This window comes from Myripristis murdjan, chromosome 23, assembly GCF_902150065.1.
Source record: "Myripristis murdjan chromosome 23, fMyrMur1.1, whole genome shotgun sequence".
NCBI lineage: Eukaryota > Metazoa > Chordata > Actinopteri > Holocentriformes > Holocentridae > Myripristis > Myripristis murdjan.
Genome location: NC_044002.1, coordinates 20,367,745 through 20,388,813, shown reverse-complemented (window position 1 = coordinate 20,388,813; position 21,069 = coordinate 20,367,745). Strand labels below are relative to the sequence as shown.

General features: G+C 43.1%; 1 protein-coding gene across 2 annotated transcripts; it reads right to left on the bottom strand.

The window, feature by feature from the left end:
• Positions 1–12: 12 nt before the first annotated feature.
• Positions 13–20,490, bottom strand: aldh1l2 (aldehyde dehydrogenase 1 family, member L2). 2 transcript variants are annotated; one of them, XM_030045763.1, is made up of 24 exons: positions 20,250–20,490; positions 19,330–19,532; positions 19,101–19,245; positions 16,660–16,894; positions 14,330–14,495; positions 13,446–13,547; positions 12,017–12,106; positions 11,319–11,453; positions 10,972–11,097; positions 10,296–10,387; positions 9,368–9,515; positions 8,832–8,951; positions 7,941–8,068; positions 7,056–7,206; positions 6,898–6,968; positions 6,405–6,510; positions 5,515–5,602; positions 5,294–5,387; positions 4,975–5,074; positions 4,765–4,863; positions 3,952–4,117; positions 2,783–2,888; positions 2,475–2,674; positions 13–1,944 (listed from the first exon to the last, which is right to left on the bottom strand). In XM_030045763.1, exons 4-24 carry the CDS (start codon positions 16,773–16,775, stop codon positions 1,889–1,891), a joined length of 2,460 nt encoding a protein of 819 aa, XP_029901623.1. In that variant the 5' UTR covers positions 16,776–16,894; positions 19,101–19,245; positions 19,330–19,532; positions 20,250–20,490; the 3' UTR covers positions 13–1,888. The 2 variants fall into 2 exon arrangements, with proteins under 2 accessions (XP_029901623.1, XP_029901622.1); XM_030045762.1 differs by lacking the exon at positions 19,330–19,532 and having other exon boundaries at positions 20,250–20,307; positions 20,391–20,484.
• Between the last annotated feature and the right edge of the window lie 579 nt (positions 20,491–21,069).

Genomic DNA, 21,069 nt, shown 5'->3' with positions numbered 1-21,069 from the left:
GTGTGGGATGAATAGAAAACTAATCTGATAACTTCATCTCTGTAGTGTTTCACATTAATCTCTTCTTTTTTGTTTGTTTGTTTTTTTTCAACATTTTCTATTGATCTAAAAGTTAAATACATCTACAGTCAGGCTGGTGTGTCTTAAACAAATATAGTGTTGTAACATATAATGTTCCTTTGACTGACAAGTACAATGTCAAAAAATATATCAAATAGTTTTTTTTTTTCCCTTTTGTTAAAAAATATTTACAAATAAAGTAAAATTGGAAAAAAGGGAGTTGTGAATGTGTTAAGTTAAAGTGGGACCTGAAAGCTGCACAGAGTGTCAGCGAATAAAATGGCTCAGTTACAGACCGACGTGGGATCTAACGATGAAATTGGCATCTGACAGCAGCACAGACAAAGATTTTTTTTTTTTTTGTTTGTTTGTTTGTTTTTGGAGTATGTGTGTTATGTTTACAGGCATCTTGTCGAACGGTTTGGCATGCAGATAAAAAATAAGCCTCCTCATCTTTCAGATCCCACCTGGAACTCAAAACACGACTCCGGTGTTGACAGAGAAAAGAAAGAAGCTGAAGCATTCACAGATGTAAAATATGTTGACACCTCACATTTGGCTGTCAAGAAGTCAGTCCTTGTAGTTAGACTTGTACAAATCAAATTTAAGACTAAAACAATGTCTCCAATCCCCCCTCTTTTTTTTTGTTCGTTTTCTGTAGCTACGATTTTGTTTTCATTTGGATTAGGGATTGAGCATTTAAAGCATAACTCCACACATTTGCAACTCGTTTTCCCATCATTTCCCACCAATCCGACCAAATAGAGCTACTTATCTTGTCACTATAGAGCTAATTGCCTTTCTGAGTGCACAGCTCTCCAGTACGGTCTTAAAATCTTGCATGGCAGGAAGGCATTGTTGTGGTCATAAAATTTTCAACCACTAGATGTCACTAAAATCTCCTTGTTCTGCCTGGGTTTCACACCCCTTTAAAGGGCTGACAGTCTCTCCAAAAATCAGCCCAATCAGAGCCAGAGCATGTCTGCTTCAGCATGCTGATGCCTAGTCTGTAAGGAGACATTTTGAATTTTGATTTTTTTATACTAATTTTGAGGCAACTGCATTACTTATTGTGCTTTACTTTATGTATGTAGACAGGCAGAGGAAGTTGGCTGGTAAAGAGGGAACAAAGAACTACAAGAGTAGCTGTATGAGAAAGGCGTGAGACTGCATAGATTTCATTACTTTTTCCCCCCGACATGTCTCATTACCGACTGGACATAGTATGTGGAAAAAAAAAAACATGTTTTGGATGCATTTGGGATTGAGTTTTGAAGAGCCCATGGGTCGTGTTGGACTGTGCTGGGAAAAAGCAGGACAGCAGGATGCCCAGTAAATAGCTCTATACTGAAGAACTGATGAAATCTTGGTCAGAAATGATTGATGGTGGAAGAAGATGGAAAACAGTGTCCGGAGTTACGCTTTAAAAGTAAAATGCACTACCGTGGTACTGAATATGGAAGATCTGAAACCTTGAAGGAGAGGAGTTTAACCAGTCAGAACCAGCGTGGCTCCCATCTGGGACAGCAAGATCCGCCTCAGGGTTTTGTGTATAGATGTACGAGCGTTTTTTTGATTTGGTGGTGGGGAAAAGCGGGTGTGTCCGATGTCCATGATGCAAGTTTCCACCGTAGAACGCTATGAAACGGTAGGCACGGTGTCCAGGCTGTGGCCACGACAAGCAACGACGCTCTCCTCTAGGTCACACACACGTGTGCATATATATATATACACACACACACACACTGGTCAGCTGGATGCCTGATTGGTGCAGACAAGTCCCGTTCGATTCTGTCGTGGGTCAAAGTTCATTCCGAGGGTTTGCGCCTTAGTACTCCACAGTCACTGCTTTGGTCCTGAGGTATTCCATGAGAGCGTCCTCTCCTGCGGACGAGACAGAGAACAAATCCAGCTCCATCTAATTAGACAAATCAGGCGAGCTTCCTGGGTAATTCTCCCTGACAGGCACTGAGGCAGAGAGGACAACAAAGACTGATGGAGGCCAAATTATAGAGAAACCCTGGATGTGGATCACACATCCAGGGCTGTGGTGGATTCCTGTAAACAAACTTTTTTTTTTTTTTTTTTTCACAAATTCTATGAGCTGTGGAAATGTTTCTGTTCAATTAAACACATAGCTGCAAAAATGTGGCTTTTTAGGAATTAATTTGATGAGATGGGGTTTGCTGATCTGAAGCCAAAAGATGATGATGATGATGGATTTAACAGGTTTCAAGCGCCTTAACAATTGTGAGATTAACACCTAAATGACAGAAAAACTCGAAAAATAAAGACATCAAAACTACAGTTGTGTAGCGTAGTCCTGTGAACCCAGCAATATCTTTTTTTTTTTAATGTATTTTCTACCAAAAATTACATTGTTTCCATGCCCAGGAGCCCGACCCACCACTTACCGAGGTCCTTTCCGAAGCCAGACTGCTTGAAGCCACCAAAGGGCGAAGCCACGTCGGTCTTGTTGTAGGTGTTGATGAACACCGTCCCAGCCTCCAGCCTCTCGCTCACGTACATGGCCTTGCTGATGTCGCGCGTGAACACGCCGGAGGCCAGGCCGAACTCGGTGTCGTTGGCTCTCTGCAGCACGCCGTCCACATCCCTGCAGGTCAGAGGAGGAGAGAGAGGCGCGCTGGTCAGGAAAACCCATCATTTCATAAAACCGCTCGTTTGTGTGCCTGGAAGACAAATCCAAACTGAGGACACACACCCGTTTTTGAACTTTGACACCACCATGACGGGGCCAAAGGACTCCTCTTTGGCGATGAACATGTGATCCTCCACATCTGTGAATACCGTCGGTTCCATGAAGAAACCTGGAGAGGAGCAACAGACATAATAATGAATATACGGATGCTAGGAATGCTATTAGTTATGTTAGGGGCGGAAAAAACAAGCACTGTTATACTAGTATCAGTTTCAGTATCATAAAGATTTCATCCAAAGTAATATATGACGCCAAAAGCTGAGTAACATGTCACAAATAAAAGCAAACTGTCTTGATTTTCTCCATTTTGACACACAGAAATCTGGATTTCTCAAATGGTGGGAAAAATAAGGATTTTCTATCCATTATTTTTTGTTCAGTGACCCCCAAACTAATGACACTAGTACACAATCCAGTGACTGGAACGGTGCTCAGTACACATAAAGCTTTATACTCTGTAAAAGTATTGGCATTAAAAATATGGTATTGGTGCATCCCTTAAGGAAAGAATTAAAAAGTACTCTGCAAACATTAAATTCAAAAAGCAAATAACTCAAGAATGAAGAGCATAGCTGATTAATGATTTGATGTGATGATTTGAGTAGATTTTTTTTTTTTTTTTTTTTTATAAGTTCTTTAGGCAATTAATTATATTGCCAGCTTTTGCTCCTCACTTCTCTGAAGCCGCTCCTTAGACACTGATGGTACTGTAACATCTTTACTTATGTCCCAGTAAAACCAGTAACACCCTGGAAAACTTCATATTGTTTCCCAGTGTGCTTACACCCACTTCCATTCATACACACACACAGGCTACACATTTACAGAATATAGAGCCTGACAGATGCTGGGTTTTTGTGGCTGATATTGACGTCAATATTTGGAGTAAAAACGTTCAATAACGATGTATCGGCTGATATTTTTTACACATAAAATCACACATTTGAAGCAAGGAGTATGTAAGTATATGTAAGTATACTGAATACAAGAGCACACTCCAACAATCTTGTAAAAGTTTGTGCTTTCACTTTTCAGTCTCTTGTTTTTATTACCCTCGGCTCTCATCATTATCGTGAGAAACTCTCGGTGACAAACCTGTTTGCCGAAAATAAATCTGGCGTGACTGGCATGAAAATGACATCAGGCTGGTTTTAAACAGTGTGTGTTCGTACCCGGCCTGTCGACCTGTTTGCCTCCGTACACCAGCGTGGCTCCCTCCTTCACTCCGACCTCGCAGTACTCCACCAGCTTGTCCAGGTGGGCCTTGTGGTTCTGCGGGCCGTGGTCGGTGGAGCGATCCAGCGGGTCTCCGATCTTCATCTTCTTAATCTCCTCCACCTTAAAGGAAGCAGGGAGAGTGAGCTGAACTAAGCCTGTGATTGGACTGGAGGGTTTTTCTAATGCTCAAACACAAATAAAGGAATGTTATCATTCCTACAGATGAGAAATCGTGTCCACTGTCTGCTGCCTGACATGTACTGTATGTATCATGCTGAGGAAAGGCTCTGACCAAAACGACCGTGCACTCTGAAAATCTAAATACCAAATACCAAATTGTAAATATAGGTCATGGCGTGCATGTTTATTCATAACAAGATCAAAGTTTGTCAGTCAGCCAATACAGAGGAGCGCCGCAAAACACACCATGTCCAAAATGCACCACGCCTAGTCAAGTCAAGTCAGTTTTATTTGTATATCCAAATATCGCAAATTACAAATTTGCCTCAAAAGCTTTTACAGGGAGAAGCCCAAAGCATGAGGTGCATGGTTTAAACAAAGTTTTTTGCAATGAAAAAAAAAAAAAACTCCTATGTGATCACAGCCTTCAACAACAGGTTTTTAAGTCTTATGGTTGTGGTTGATAAAGCTCCCGTATAGCACATGAGGGAAAAAAGGCTAGAGAGGAGAACACGAGCTTCTGTGGCCGCTTAATGTCTCTATATTAATCCCAGAGGAGATGTGCACTGGTGTTTCAGCCCACTCACCACCCGGCTGATGTACTCATCGTGAATGGACTCCTCCACAAACAGGCGCCCGGCAGCGATGCAGTTCTCCCCTTTGTTGAAGAAGACAGAGCTCATGCCCTGTGGAGCAGAAAGAGGCAGAGAAAAAAGAAAAGTACAGGCTTAATCTGCCATTCGGTGGGCATTTTCATCCAGATACATGTGCAGTCTGAGTGTCTCTCTGGGCCTCACCATGCGGACAGCCTTGTCCATGTCACAGTCGCTGAAGATGATGAGAGGCGACTTCCCTCCCAGCTCCAGAGAAACCTTTTTCAGGTTACTGACCGCACAGCTGCAGCAGGAGATCACCAGGCAAGAGCACATGATGGTTATTGTCACAAACTCAGGATGACACCTTTTCATTAGCCTCTAAAAGAAAGGCTCAACCCGAGACTAGGATCCTCATGAGGTTCAGATTGCATCTTTAAACCCATATAAAAGGGGATCCATGTTTCACTATGTCAACCATTCAGCAATAACATTATTTTTTCAGCATCCAATCACAGCATACCTCTTCATGATCTGTTTGCCAATCGGTGTGGAGCCGGTGAAGCCCAGCTTGCGGACGTCTGGGTGCTCGGACAGACGCTGTCCCACCAGGCCGCCTGCAGCAGGGGAGGAGTGTTCATGTGCAAGAAGAGAGAGAAGAAGAGGAGGAGTTATAAAAGCAGAGATGGAGAAATACTCAGGATCGAGGAATTTCATTTGTTAAAGGATATTTGCGTTGCTTACCCGAGCCTGGCACTATGTTGATGACTCCTTTAGGAATGCCGGCTTTCACTGTCAGCTCGGCGAACTTCAGGGCCGTCAGTGGAGTGACCTGTCAGAGTGTGGCATAAAATATTAAAGGCTGATGACAGGCTGAAAGTACTTGTGTTTATTTAGGAAGAGAGGGCAGCTCATGATTCTCTGGCAGAAAAAAAAATGATGGATTACTTAAAATCGTCTTAAGTTTGTCCTACCAAACCATGTCGTTTTGTGCAGACATGGGATCTAGTCGATTCAATATGACACCAAAAACACAAATATGCAATATGTGACATGTCAGTTTACCGTGGCACCTTTTTTATTTCATCACGAGGGTTAAGTGGGTAAAGCTACTATGATATTTTCTTTAAGGTGGCATGAAAGATGCTCCACAGCCTGCACCACTACTGTCTGCATTACATATGGAAACCAAGGCCAGATGCTGTAATATATTGCACATGTATTGTTTGTGCATATGAAATATTGCTTGTTCAGTTTGCAATCGCTGCAAGTCCTTTTATCCTGAACCGGGTAAATCCTCAGAGAAACATGCGGATTAACATTTTGTTGATGCACAAAAGCATAATTAAAGTTGGAACAGGCATCGAGGTGGAGTCACTTCATCGTTTTAAAGCATGTTGAGTCACAGAAAGTATTGCCACTGCTGGTGAATTTCTGTGTCACTGCCTGGACCGAAACTCATGATTCATCTATACATTGAGCAATGTGCCGCACAAATGCATGGAAAAGATCACAGCTGACACAGTTACTGTTTGGAAAAAGGAACTCAGTCACTTTTACTGCCAGGACATTTTAAAGGAGACACTTCATTTAAAGTTTGTGTGCATCTGTGTGTGTGTGTGTGTTACACTCACTTGTGCAGGCTTGAGCACGAGTGTGTTTCCGGCTGCGAGGCAGGCTGCGCTCTTCCACGCCAGCATCATGAGCGGGTAGTTCCATGGGATGACGATGGCACACACACTGCCACAGAGCAAAAGAAAGGACTTGAGCAGGGTGTTTATGAGCGGTCGACACAGCAAAGTTCAGGGCTTACCGAGAAACAGAGACCCCAAAAAGTCAAAATGAAACACAAATAAAAACTAATGAAAAATTCCAAACTATATTAACTAGACTTAGACTTGAACTTGAACATGCAAAAACTGCCAATAAAAATGTATAAAAATACCACAAAAACACAGTAAATGCACATAAGAAATCACAACATATATATATTATGTGGACAAGCATTAGATGATAAGGCCTGACGGAGAATCAAATTGTTTAATAAAGTTATTCATCAGTACAAAAAAGCCTCATCACAGAAACAAATAAATAAATGAGGTATTTCAGTGAATGCGGAGCTCTTACCCCAGAGGTTCCTTCTTCGTGAAGGTCAGGTTGCGGTTGGGTCGGGCCTGGTTGATGGGTATCGTCTTGCCCTGCAGGAAACAACAGAATGTGATGCAATAATGTGCCTCATCGTAATCTGTGAGATATATTTTTGCAGGGAAAACATGCCCGCCTACCTGGATTTTGTCGCACCAGCCGGCGAAGTAGCGGAAAGTCTGGATGGACATGCCCACGTGCGTCTTGAGGGCCAGCGTGTACACGGCCCCCGAGTCGATGGATTCAATGGTGGCCAGCTCCTCCTGATGCTCCTCCATCAGGTCTGCAAGCCTGCGGGACAGAGGTCAGAGGTCAAAAATGGCTGGTTTTTCACTGTTTCAGAAATACAACCATTAAACTGAAATAGGCTGTTCATCAGCTGATCAAAAGTTTAAGACCACGGCCTTTAAAAGCCCAAATCTTGGCAAAAATGTGGATTCAGTGTCATTTTCTGTCAGGTATCCACACTGTCATTGTCATTTGTCATTGTCACTGTCATTTCAGTTTTATGGTTGTTTGCAATAAATTGCTTACTCAAATTTTTTTTTGTCTCACTCCCATTTCTTCTTTTTGCATTTTGAAGCTCTACTTAGAAGCTTTTTAAGATCCAACAGTGCAAAATGTAAATTGTTGCAATTTCTCAACTGGTCTTAAGATTTTGATCAGGAGTGTATATCCATAACTACCTACAACCTGACCCACCTTTTCAAAATAGCTTAAAACATCTGACCCTCTCCCTCTATGCCTCTGACTGCTTCCATTTTTTAAAACTGTTTTAACTACTACTACTTTATTTTATTTCATATTATTGTTTATTTAATGTGATTTTATCCGATGAATAAATGAAATTAGATCAAATGTTTAAGTTCAATTTAAGACCTCCAAAATTCACATTAAAGCATATTTAAAACTCTGGACTGAGACAGAGCAGCTCAAGACTGGACCTTTTCTAATGTGAGCCTCAGTCTTTTTCTGACTGTGTGACTTTGGACCTCTAGGGGGCGCTGCAAGCACAGTGCTCACACCTGTACAGCAGACTTCCTCTGTCCCGGGGGTTCATCTTGCCCCAGGGGCCGTTTTCAAAAGCCTCTTTAGCGGCCGCCACCGCCCGGTCCACGTCGCCCACGGAGGCGTAGGCCACCTTACAGATCGCCTGGGAGAGGAAGGGACAGTCACTGACGCTGGAAACCAAATCACGGACCAAACAATCCTTTTTATAACAAAACGAGGAGTGTGACATTGTGTTTATCGAGGCATTCATGTGCACTGTTTAAATTTCACACATAATCAAGGCCGTCGTCTTGTCCGTTTGGGATGATGGTGATGTCATCCACAGACAAGCCCCTGCCTCTTCTCATAAAACCCCCTAGATTCAGTTTAGCGCTCCGCCCTGAGATTTATTAGCAGTGACAGTCACTCTTCTCGTCGCTGCATCTTGTATGAATAAGTTGGGCGGGCATCTCTGGCAATAAAACGCGACAGGCATTGGTTTCTATTGATTTATAAAGGCCTTAATGGCTATTTGTCATCATTTATCACTTCCTTGTAAAGTTGATCCTACGGCTGTTATTTGACTCGCTCAAATGATGCAAGCAATAAATTTGGGAAAACCTCTTGTAGCTGCACACGCTTGGAACACATTTTACAACACAAACTAAAAGTTATACCTGTAGATCAATTTAAAACCTTAAGGGCAAACTACTACTGGCTCTTGAATGTGACTTTTTTAACTGCGTTCAGTTATTTGCTTGTTTTCTTGTCAATTTTTTGGATTTATTTTGCTTTTCATTTTACTCATTGAAAATTAGGGCTTGCTCTCAATGATTCCTTGAGATTTAAATAAAGGTTGAATGGATGAACAAGTGTGTGTGTGTGTGTGTGTGTGTGTGTGTTTAGAGTGCATTCATGAGACTCACCGATCCGTCCGCAGGGTTGATGGTGTCGCAGGCCTTGCCGTTGTCGGCGTCCTCAAACTTGCCATCGATAAAACACTGGTACGGCATTTTCACAGTCATGTTGTTCACCTCTTTGGTCGCCTGACAGTGAAACCACATGCACAGTACAGCAATCGCACATAAACCACAGATATATAAATGACATGTATCATCAGTGAGCTCAGCAGTGTCAGATCCTCATGTAATTCCAATGCAAGGGTTTTTATGTGACATGAAGAAGGAACCACACTGCATAAAAAGTGCATCTTATAAGTAATTAAACCTCATGCTCAGACTTAAAATCGGATTTACATGAGAACAAAATCTGCCAAGCATGTGAGATGATTCCTTTAGCAACACTTTAATGAAGAAAATTCTCAGAGGAAGTTGCTTTGCACTGGAAATCAGTGAAATCGCCTCATCCCACAGGCGGATTGGATCGTCTTCCACTTGATTTGAGAAAACTGCACCGAGCTTAAATGTTCTTTGCACCGAGATCGTAAATTGCTCTGACTCACATAGTCGATGACCAGCTCCTCCTCCTGGTCTTCGCCCCTCAGCCTCCGGACGAACATCTGGATGAAGTCCTGGAAGGTGGTGGCCATGTACACGTCCTCGTTCTGCAGCTGGACGCCGCCGCATCTCTGCTTCACCTCTTCAACGAGCCTTCACACACAAACCCACTGTTCAGTCTTTTATTTTTTTTCCTTTCATGTTTAACCTTTACATATCCAGGGAAGGTTTACTGAACATGGATGGTATTTTTTTGGTAACACCCCTGCTTCACTTTCTCACAGTTGCCCAGTATGACAGCAAGCTACCATCGGCCGTAACAGAGAATTTAGCAGCTAAGTGCCTTGCTCAACGGTGACTAGTTCAATTTAGTCACTCAAATTATGCCATCATGGAGATTTGAGCTGGTGATCCTAACCTCTGGGCTAACATGACCTCACTGGCAAATCATAAGAGTACTAAAACATTTTGATGATTCATTGACTGATTAATCCAAATAAATTAAAACAATCACGGTTAATTAATTAATCCCAGACATTTTCAAACTGTAGCTTCACTAAGATTGTCTTCTTTTTCTCCATTCACATCATTATAAAATTAATATTTTGGATTTTATTGGCTGCTGGTCAGACAAAGGAAGAAATGTGAAGACACCACTTTGGGCTCTGTTAACTTCCCATGAACATTTGTCGTTATTTTTGAAAAGTATCAACTGAAATATTTGAAAAATTATTAATTGGATAACCTCAAAAACAACTGACATCCAAAATTAATCATTAGCTGCAGCTCTGCATCACAGGAATGCAGAATGATTAATAATCCACAAAGCAAACCAGCATGGTGCATGCACAGAATGAAAGCTGAAATTTGAACAAAAGGTCAATTAAGCACAAATCAGCGTGAGACCGTTGCTGCAGCATCTTCCTCTCTCACCTGACCACGTCCATGGAGGCAGCTCCCGACTTGAAGAAATCTGTGGTGTCTTCGATCGCCGGGACGTTGCTGAGGATCCCCCTCCAAATCATCTGCAGGGAAAAACGCACTCACAGTTGGCAAAGTGGTGCAACAGCCTTTTGGTCTTGGCTCTATGGATGTATAAATGTATGGATGGATGCGCATGTGGGTTGATGGGGAGTTTAACACCAGGCTAATCAGAAAAAAAGTCTGGATGCTGGTAATGGGCATATAATCTAAAATCAGCAATGGCTTTCTGCAACTTTCTGCATCTAACTTCAAAACTATTTAGTAAAACAGGTGACTTAAATTGTTCATATTTCTATTTTTTATATTCCTTGTTTATAGTGTTTATATTGCTTACTGCTATTTATCATGTGTATACTGTATATTTCTTCTAAATTTGCACATTGACCTACCTCTATGCACATTTTATACACCTGTGCACACGTTTTTTTTGCACATTGCTTTTTGCACACTGGGTTGTACTTAGATCTTATTCTGTTGTACTTAGATCTTATTCTTCATTTTTTATTTATTTAATCTGTAATCTGTGGATACTGCTGAAAAACTGCGAATTTCCTTGGTAATGAATAAAGTACCTATCTATCTATCTATCTATCTACATGTCCTTTGTAAACTGTCAGGAACTTGCCCTGATATCCTCCGCCATCTTCTTCTCATCATCAGTCAGCTCCACACTGGAGCTTTCTCCTGATGAGAAGTACTTGGAGGCAGGGATCATCTTCCCATCTTCAAACTGCAGGTTCTTCACCAGGAGCTGCCGAGGAAAAATTGGGATTGAGGGAGAAGGGAGAAGGGAGGGGAGAAAATGGGACAACAGATGATTTGAACTCGGCTCTGACCCCGCAGAAATAAAACCTGCCAGGACTCGAGTGCGATTACAGCCAACGTGGGCAAAGGCATTGCCACACATGTCCTGCCCTGCTTTTTGTTTGTTTTCACTGTTTGCTTTATAGTACAATAAACTGGAGCACTCACTGCTTTATCGTCGGATCCGAACAGGACGAGTCCATTTTTGGAGACCAGGCCGGGCTGGGACGCCCCTTCGATCTGCAGGGGCTGACCGGCCGGCACGGACCCCCCCAACATGGACGAGCCATACAGGGTCACCGTCTGAGGGGGGACAGACAGAGGAGCAGTTAAGACAGAAGTGTTTGTGCAACTAGAGAGGCAGATGGAGCAGATTTTGGCCTTTTTATTAAATATCAACCAGAAATATGATGACATTTTCTTTCCGATATACAGCAACATGAAACAGCAAAACCTGCAATGAAATCCAGTTTTCACGCATATTTATTTATTCTTTTATTTGTACAATATTTTTTAATGTAGACAGATTCTTAATTTAAAAGTTTTAATTTAAAAGCCTTTAAGAGCTTCAAACCATTAAGAAGCTTCACTAATCTGGGTTTCAGAGGAGAGTTTGGCCTAAATTGTGTTTCAGAGGCTTTTGCAAAATGTCAAAAATAAAATTCTGGGGAAAACACTGAATACTCGCAATTCCATACATTGCATCAAATTTAAAAATACTGAACAAAAGAGGAGAAAATACTGGCTATTCGCAGCTTCAGTAGCAAAGTATCAGTACTGTATCAGCACTCAGAGCTTCTTATCAGTCTAACCCTTCTACACCTCCTATGTGTATTTTCTTTGCTTGTGTGTTCCTGGAAACCTACCTGACCATCAATGACAGTCCAGGCTCCGGGGACTTTGTCATGGCCGCGGATCCAGTTGTGGATGGCCTGGGCTGGCTGGGCCAGGTTGACCTGAGGGGCAGAGAGACGGCGAGCACAAAGCGCTCATGACTCAGATTCATTTCCCCCCCTTCAGAGGAGCTCTCTTGGGTTTCTGGGAATGAGAGGGAAGCCCGGCAGCTGGCCGCCCGGAGCTGCGCGACACGTGGAAAAGCCGCGCTGAAAAATAACCCTCTGGGCTAAGAATAGCACATGTGGAAACGTTGGCAGCAGCATGGCTTTTGAGCGACAAATCACAAACCAGAAAGCTCCCCGGATCAGACCCACCTCTCCTTTTCACCTTGTAAGACCAACACCACCAAGCCGCAACCCATTCACTCACTCATCACACATTCGGCCCGTGGTAAACACGCTGTTGAATGAATGAATCCAAGTGTTACTGCACTCGACAGCTTTGGATCTGTCAAACAGCTTGCTGCAGCGATACTAGCTACTGTATTTTCCACATTTGTGTGGGCATGTGTACATATGAATTTCACATCCTAGGGGAACCAGTGGGTGTGGGAGCGGCTAGGCCTGGGAGAGCTTTTGTTGTGCATGTGTGGGTGTATTTGTGTTGTTTTGCTTTATATATTGCATTTTGGATGCCCTTGAAAACGAGATGATTCATCTCAAAGGGTTTATCCTCCCAATAAATGTTATGAATGTTAGAAAAAAGCACAGTGTTTGTGCTTGTAAATGAAGGTCCACATTAGTGTTTCCTGTGGGATGTTTTTGGGGAGTTGTCGGTAATTTGGGTGCATTCATGGTCCAAGTCTAGCACCACCTCCAGTGATATTTATGACACAGATAATTTTGCTGTAGGACTTAAATTTTGGCGAACATGCTGAAGGTCTTGAGTTCTTGCGAAAGAGGCTGTGAATAACTAGCAGACTACAGAGAAAGTTTATTGTAAATAAACTGGGATCTAATTTATGTGATCAGATTATTCACTTCTACATATTGAGAGGGCAGAGGGGACTGTCAAGTAAGTATTTCATTGTGAGTGCAAACTTGAACCACTGAACTGACCTCCACCCTGTTATGCCCTTTTACATTTTTTTTGCCTGCTTGTTATTTATTTAAGCATCATTTGCATCCATTCAGCTCCCATGATGGCACCAACAGTGGCTGCTGGGAGATTTGTGATGCAGCTGCAAAGCCTCTTTTGTAATTATTGTGCCATAAAGCCAGATGATGAATTTTCACTGTATTAATGTGTTTCTATGCTGAGCGAGGTCACCGCAGCTCAGTGCACGTAAAGACACCACTGCATATTTGTCACATCACGTCCGGCTCGAGGCTGTTGCCCGTCGTCGTGTGTGTGTGTGTGTGTGTGTGTGTGTGTGTGTGCATGTGAGAGAAGCCTCACCCTGCAGTTGGATTTCTTCTGAATGCCTTCGTAGCTCGCTCCTTCCTCTGACTGGGGGACGCGGGCGGCTTTTCCATCGGCGATGAGCTGCACCGACTCCACCTGTCCCGAGAAAAAAACACCCGTCCCGTCCCAGGTCAGTGTGACAGTGACACTCAGGTGAGTTACATATTGATAAGATAATACACCTAACCATGCTTTTTGTGGCTGCACTCTCTGATGAAGCAGATTTTACACTATCTGCCCATTAGCAACAGCAATTATAATAGTGAATATAATATAATAATGGGTATAGCATCTCCAAAATAAATCCAATAATTTGCAAATACTACATTTGTGATGTGAAAAAATAGGAACTATAAACAGTAACGTAAAATATGGCAGTATATGAATCACTCAACCTTCCAGTTACGTTTTTAACTGTCTAATAAATTGATATTGTTTATATTATCTTTTTGTTTTGATGATGCTGCTGTATTTAATTCTCACTGAGTCACTGCAGCAACCTAAATAATATGGTTCAACCTGGAAAAGGATGACTGAACATATTTACAACAACAAAATATAAGCAATAGTAAATAGTTATTTAAAAAATTAAATAAATAAATAAATAAATAAATAATAAAAGCCTTACAATAAAACTGAAACAACTGTTGGGTGACACAAACATTTCCTTACAGATGTTACCAGCCGTCTTGGTTGCAAATGTAATGACAAATTGTGAAAAAATGTGCGATGCATAAATTCAAGCTGATAATATGTTGCTGGTGACAGGAGATCAAGAGAGGAAAAGAAGTGATGTAATTCAGCAACCCATCTGTCCATCTCTCCCTCTATGTGTGACTAAACATCAGCAGTATTTCCAGGTGTTTCCAGGTGTGTACCATGGCCTTGATGCCCTCTGGGAACAGGAAGCGGTTGTACAGCGTGTCCACCGTGTCGTTGGGCTCCACATCGCATTCCCTCTGCAGCAGGATGGGCCCGGTGTCCAGCCCGTCGTCGGCCCAGAACACCGAGAATCCGGCCTTCTTATCGCCATGGATCAGCGTCCTGGAGACCACACACACACACACACACACACACGCACGGTCTTAAAAACATGGAACTGTGCCATGAGCTAAATATATAGAGTGTAATATAGGCCATAAACCCAACGAGGGCAGATAAGGAGATGATAAAAAGGTGATGGTACCTGGAAAAATGAGCACTAAAACAAACTGTTAGGAAGTCGATGCAAAGTATCTGTCTCGGCTGAAGTCCTCATTAAGCAGTAAAACAATTTGGACATGCAGGCCACTTAAAAAAAAAAAACATGCAAACCAAACCCTTATAGTCTTGTGACATTCTGGAAGGATTTACTGAATGATTTTGTTCTCAAAAGTGCGTGAAATACTGGTATTTATCAGATAATGCTGATGTCACCCTCCCAAACAGGCTGGGTTTGGCTGATATTAGAGGAGTGTGTATGGGGGGCAAAGACCTGCATGCAATAAAGTGGAAACCAGAAGTATCCTGCTAAAGAGAAACCTGTTTTCAAATATTAATTGAATGGATCATCTTTCAAGGCCATTTAAAAAAAAAAATACTAATGCAATAAAAGCAAAGGAAGAAAGTAAGCTGTTCTTTTTGAGTTGACAACAAAAGGAAGCTATTCATTTACACACACACACTGATAACCCAGTCTGAGAGAGATAGGAGGGGTGGGGAACAGAGAGAAACCAACTCGCATGAAACTTCAGGCCAAACAGAACTGGTTCAGAGCGCTGGTCTAACCGGTGAGATAGCAACAATCTATTAATGAGCTACCACGCGCCATGCAAATTCACAACCCGACGCTCATAGGAGAACTGCTGTGCTAATGATCAGTCCGAGCAGCAACACTCACAGGTTCCAAGCACCAAAATACAAATGGAAAAAGGCCTAGAATCACACATAACTTCAAAAAAGTAAAAAAAAAAAAAATAGGCATGGCTTTGTTGAACCATGCTCAGCTCACCAAAATATCCAAAAAGTGCAAAAAAATCCAAATTTTAGAAAGACAAATATTTTTGATATGACAAGACATTGGGGAAAATGTACAGTCTTGAAAATGTACAGTCTTGTTGATATTAACATTTTGGCACTTGTTGGATGTTTTGGTGAGCAACGACAGTTTGATAAAGCGATGAAAAGACAATTTCTGCCTGTTTTCTTTTTAATCCAAAGTAGTGTGTGGATTCCTTGCCTTTTGCCTTTTAGCCCGTGCAAAATCTACAAAGCGAGTGATGTTTTGTCTGGTTTGCCACTATCAGGCCTCAAACACAGGCGAGCGTCTCCAGTTATCAGTTAAAGCGCAACGTCAGTGTCGTTTTGCTCTCAGCTCACTGTAAACATCTGTTCAGCGAATGCCTCTCTCATTCATTCATGGCAGCACAGTAATTCTTCAACGGCTAATGAGGCGCTCGCTTGACAGCCATAATCCCTCATTACAAAAAAAAAAAAGAAGCAGGGAATTAATCTAACAAATGCCGCTTAGCAGCGCTAATATTTGCAAGTCTTGTGGGGACACTTTGCGGCTTAGTGCTATCACTCATTTGCGGTGGCTAGAATGGCAAAACACAACTCAAGTCAGCAACCTAATGTTTGACAATATCCACTCTCTGCTTCCCTTTTTTTTCGGTGATGAATTAATTGAGCCTCTTAAGCAAACTGCGTAACTGCAAGCTGTTTTTGTAAGATGGCTTGCAAACCCAATTACCCAATTTCCCCTCGGGGATCAATAAAATATTTCTGATTCTGATTCTGATGATTCTCAAATGCCAATTCTATAAGTTTGCTTCTAATCTGAATCCGTGTTTGCAGTGAGCTACAAACACTATTATATCCTATGATATCCTATAGGGCTGGGAGATCAATGTGACGATACTGTAGAGATGACTGCTCTCATGAGATATTTATACACAAGAGATTATGATTATGATAATGATGTGCATGCCTTTAGTGTTATGCATCCTTTAAAACCAGGAAAGGACAATACCGATGTAAAATCAAACAATCAAAATCCCTGTTGATATCTACTCTCTTATGATGATATGGATAATAATATCCTGCATCCTGTGGCTGGCAACCCCATGGTGGAGGTCCTCAGAGGCCATCAGACACACACACACACACACACACACACACACGCGCAGGGGGACAACATGACCGCTCACTTTGCACCCCGACCCCTCACCAGTTGATGGCCGAGGCTCCTCTGTGCAGCGGCAGGATGGACGGGTGGTAGATGATGGAGCCGTGCTTGGGGTGGTCGATCACGTTCATGGGGATGAACTGGGAGCAGAAGGGCATGACGTTGAGCTCGGCCCCCACCGCCTTGTAGGCCTCCACCACCTCCGGGATGGGCTTCCCCTTGACCCGCCACCGTGGGAATTTGAACACCGGCGTCCCGTCCTTCTCCGCTGCCACCGCTGACGGACAAGGAGAGCGGGGTTAGTGACAAGATTTGGATGGATGCTAAAGAAATAAATCTAAAAATTAAACTGGCAAACATTGGCGGCATGTCACTATACTGACATGCCGCCTCCACTGTGCTTAATGAGTGTCTGACAAAGATCTTGAATTGCGACCAGCTCTTTTATAGCTATAATATATATAAAATATTTATTATTTTAAAAAGCTAGGATTCCCAGTCTATGTGAGATGTAAAATTCCCTGACTTTTCCGTGACCTTCCACAACTAAAACGTTGAATATCCATGACCTAAAGAAATGTAACATGACATTTTTCCACTTGCCCAAACAGAAAGTGAAAATAACACAGTGGGCACAATGGAAAAAAATATATTATGTTTGCTAAATAACTAGTTACTGATATATTAAATCGAGGCTGTCAAATTTCCATGATTTTCTACTGGCTGTCCCAAGAAGTGATTCAATTTCCTGATGGCCCTGCCTGAAAAGGACTGAAAAACTCCACAGCATGCCACTATCACCAAGGTCAATCAGATAAGTGTTAGTCTGGTAAAAACCAGGCCTACCTCGCTGTAGCTGCATCTGACATTAGGCCTGTATCTCACCTAGTGCACCGAGCCTGGCATTAGTTCAGTATGTAAACTAGATTGGTTTTCCAGTTTTCCCCAGTTCAGAGCAGCCGGCTCCCTGTGCCACCTCACTGAGATCACATGAAACAAACACAGGGAGCGGCAGCTGCTCTCAAACCCACGGATGCACACGCACAAGTGAGTTTAGACAGAGAAAGGTAACATGGCGTCAAGTCTCAGTGTGTCTGTGTGATGAAAAACAACAGAATAGAAATGTCAAGCACAAATCAGGAAAAAACAGACTTCTGTTTGTGAGAAATAAGGATTGTGAAACACTGTGAGGGAGGACTGGGGAGTAGGAGAGGTCAGGAGGCTCTGTGCGCCCAGCTGAAGATGATGATGATGATGATGATGATACATCCTGGGCGGATTGCATCATACCAAAGAGCTCGGACTTTTCACCTCAGTTGCTGCTGCATCTCCAGGCCACACAGGGCCTCTCCCCAGCCAGACAATGGAGCCACTATCCCGCGGCTAACGCAGGATAAAGGCCTGTCTTTGTGCAGGGGCACTGTAGAGTCAACACGCATCTACCTCACCCGCGGGCAGAGGCCTCGGCCGGGCCACAGAGAGACAGGGGCGCCCAGTGAGCTGGGACCTCAGGGTACAATCACACCTGCGGTTTGTTTTCCTTGGCATGAACCACAGAGGAAGAGTTTACTTTGCTGCATTTTTTTATTTGGTTTGTTTAGCCCCATACTGTGCCTGTTACAAGGGAACCACAGCTTATGGGGTGGAAAAAAAAAATCACAAGTTACTCATTTATGTGACATAGTTTGATCTGTCAACCTGAGAGATTTTGGCAGTGGGGAGGCTCAACGCAAATCTGATTCCAGTCCCTGTAACTTTAGCTGACCTGGATGGACTTGAGCGCATGAGGAAATTGCTGAATTCGAGCATCGGCTGTAATTGCAGTTTGACCTCAGTTCATTTTATGTTAGCCCTTCCAAAAATGAGTAATGCTGGCTCTCAGATGCCTACTGACCTCTCCTTAAACCTATAAACTCTATTGTTTTGGGGCCCATATCTCTACTTGGTTCAAACTGTGTTCTCACTACTAACAAGCTCCACTGCACTCCACATTTTCAGGTGTGTCGGTGCCGGTATTTGGCACCACCTCGGTTCAACTCTGTTTGCTCCCAAGCCAATGACCGTCATGGCTCCTTGAAGGACCCAAATAACAGTAATGAGGCTCACACACCCTGCTAAGTCTGTTAGGCAATAAACTATAAATCAACACTAGTGAACTGCCAGGCTGCAATAACTGAGAGATTGATAGTCAGTAGTGGGTCCCAACTTGTTTTTATTGGGAGACACACAGGGGTCCTTTTAGGGATTTCCAAAGGGTTCCCAACAAAATGAGGAATATTTGAACTTTGATTTCCTTTTATGTATTTCATTACAAGTTTTCATGAGAGCATGTATAAGCATTCTCATCACAGCTTTTGCTCTCCTCGTGATTCCGCTTCTCTAAGGGAAAAAAAAAAATGGGGACCCCTAATCTTAGTTTCGTCTATGAGATGAAGACAGAGAGAGAAACCGACAGGGGGACAGAAAGCCAAACAGATACTCACCCAGGGGGTCGGCCTTCCCATCCTTATCCGGGACGGTGAACACACCCACCACCTTGTGACCCTGCTTCCTCAGGTTAGTGTACACCTCCTGGCCAAACAGGCTCTGGCCAATCAGAGCTAGTTTCAGCTTGTTTTGATAATAATGCTGCAACAGAGCAAACAACGGAAAGTGTGCACCGTTAGAGGGGGGGGGACAAGCAGAAGCACCAGAAATGCCGGAAATGCTCACCTGCACAGTAGCAGGCTTTGTTATGCATCTTCAAGTACTCCAAGTGTGCTTACACCTTTTGCTCGGCAGAGGGGAATTTACACTACTCTCGCTTCTGGGAATGTTAAGTAACTGGTTTTCTGGTGATTCCAGTGGGCCATACATCTCTGTCACTGGTGTGAACCGGCTCTGGGAAACTATTGGCTGCAGGGAGCACAGCCCTCCTGCAGAAAGAAAGAAATTCAAGTGTGTGCAATGAGGCGCCTCCCTCCCCATGTGAGCGCTGCGCCTCATGGAGCAGGTCTAAGGTTTCCCAGTGCTGTCAAAAGCATGGGGCACCATCCTCACCTTTTCACCTGCAATAATGAGCATTTCAGTGACAACCTGGCCACAGTGATAAAACAAGCACAAGTGGCTGATGTATGACACCCAGTGCACCCAGGCAGGGAGGACTGTAGTGCTGTCGGCTGCGAAACGCCCACTATAACTGAGAATATCAGATGGAGACAGAATTAGCTCGGGGAGAATAGTAGACTCCCTGTGTGTGTATGTGTGTGTGTGTGTGTGTGTTAGCTTGCAGCCTGCAGCTCTGCAGCCTCGTTAAGCCGCTGAGCGCCTACCGCACATGCAGCTGATGCAACTCGGACAGTGAAGGCCGGTGTGCGGGGGGCGGCGTGCGGGCAGTAGCGTGGCAGGCTGGCAGCCGTACCCCCGCACAGCGTTTGCATGGTGGTGGGTGTTGGGAAACAGAGTAGCAGACCTGTGACAAGCCCTGGAAATGAACTGTGACTCACTGAGCTGCAGTCAAAGCACGTCGTTTCTAATAATATCCCCCTCGATGTGGCGTGCCCTCAGCGTTTGCTACTGTAGTTATTCAATTAGGCAACGATACATAATGACACTGCTCATTGTGGTGCATCAACAAAAGCAATGACACTTACCGAAGAGGTGGAGAATTTTCTTATGACTTGACTCGCCGTCCACAACATAATGGCGATGCTTTATTAAAAAAAATAATATTAGAAATAATAATAATTAAAAAAAAATCCAAACACTGCACAAATGGTCGCGGCGACACACACCTGTCTCCCAGCGTGTGTGTGTGTATGTGTGTGTGTGGCTGTGGCCGTGGTATGTGGTCGCGTCGCCACTCGCCACAGCCAGCTCAGCATAGTACGTGCCGCTCGGGGCTGTGCGTGCGCGTTCACGGTCAATACCACCGCCGGTCACGCGTGGGAATTTCTGAAGCAGACACGCCAGTTAAAGCAGCCGCATCTGAGGAGAGGCCGAGAGCATCCTCAGGCCTCTTTTGCTTTTATTACATACAGTCATGTTTATATTTTATTATTATATTATTTATTTATCATTGTTTTATATATTTACTTTCATTTTATTTTATTTTATTTTATTTTTTGCAAAAGAAAAAAGGAATTATCAGCAAAAAGCATCTAATAAAATCGGTTGCATTAGTAGTCATTTCCGATTTGCGAAGTTGTTATCATTATCGTCATCATTTTTAATTAACAGTCTATGAATCAATTCAATTGTTTCTCGAATTACCGCTGTAATTCATGGATTAGCTGTAAATAAATGAAGCTCAATGATACTGTCACAGCTGTGCAGGAGGCTTTGAACGCCACATCCTCATCATCACCACATCATCATCATCATCATCATCATTTACCGTTTTACCACGTCGGCCAATCAGAATTGAGGACCTTAACTACCTTGTTTGCACAGGATTTGATGTTTTTGTTGTTG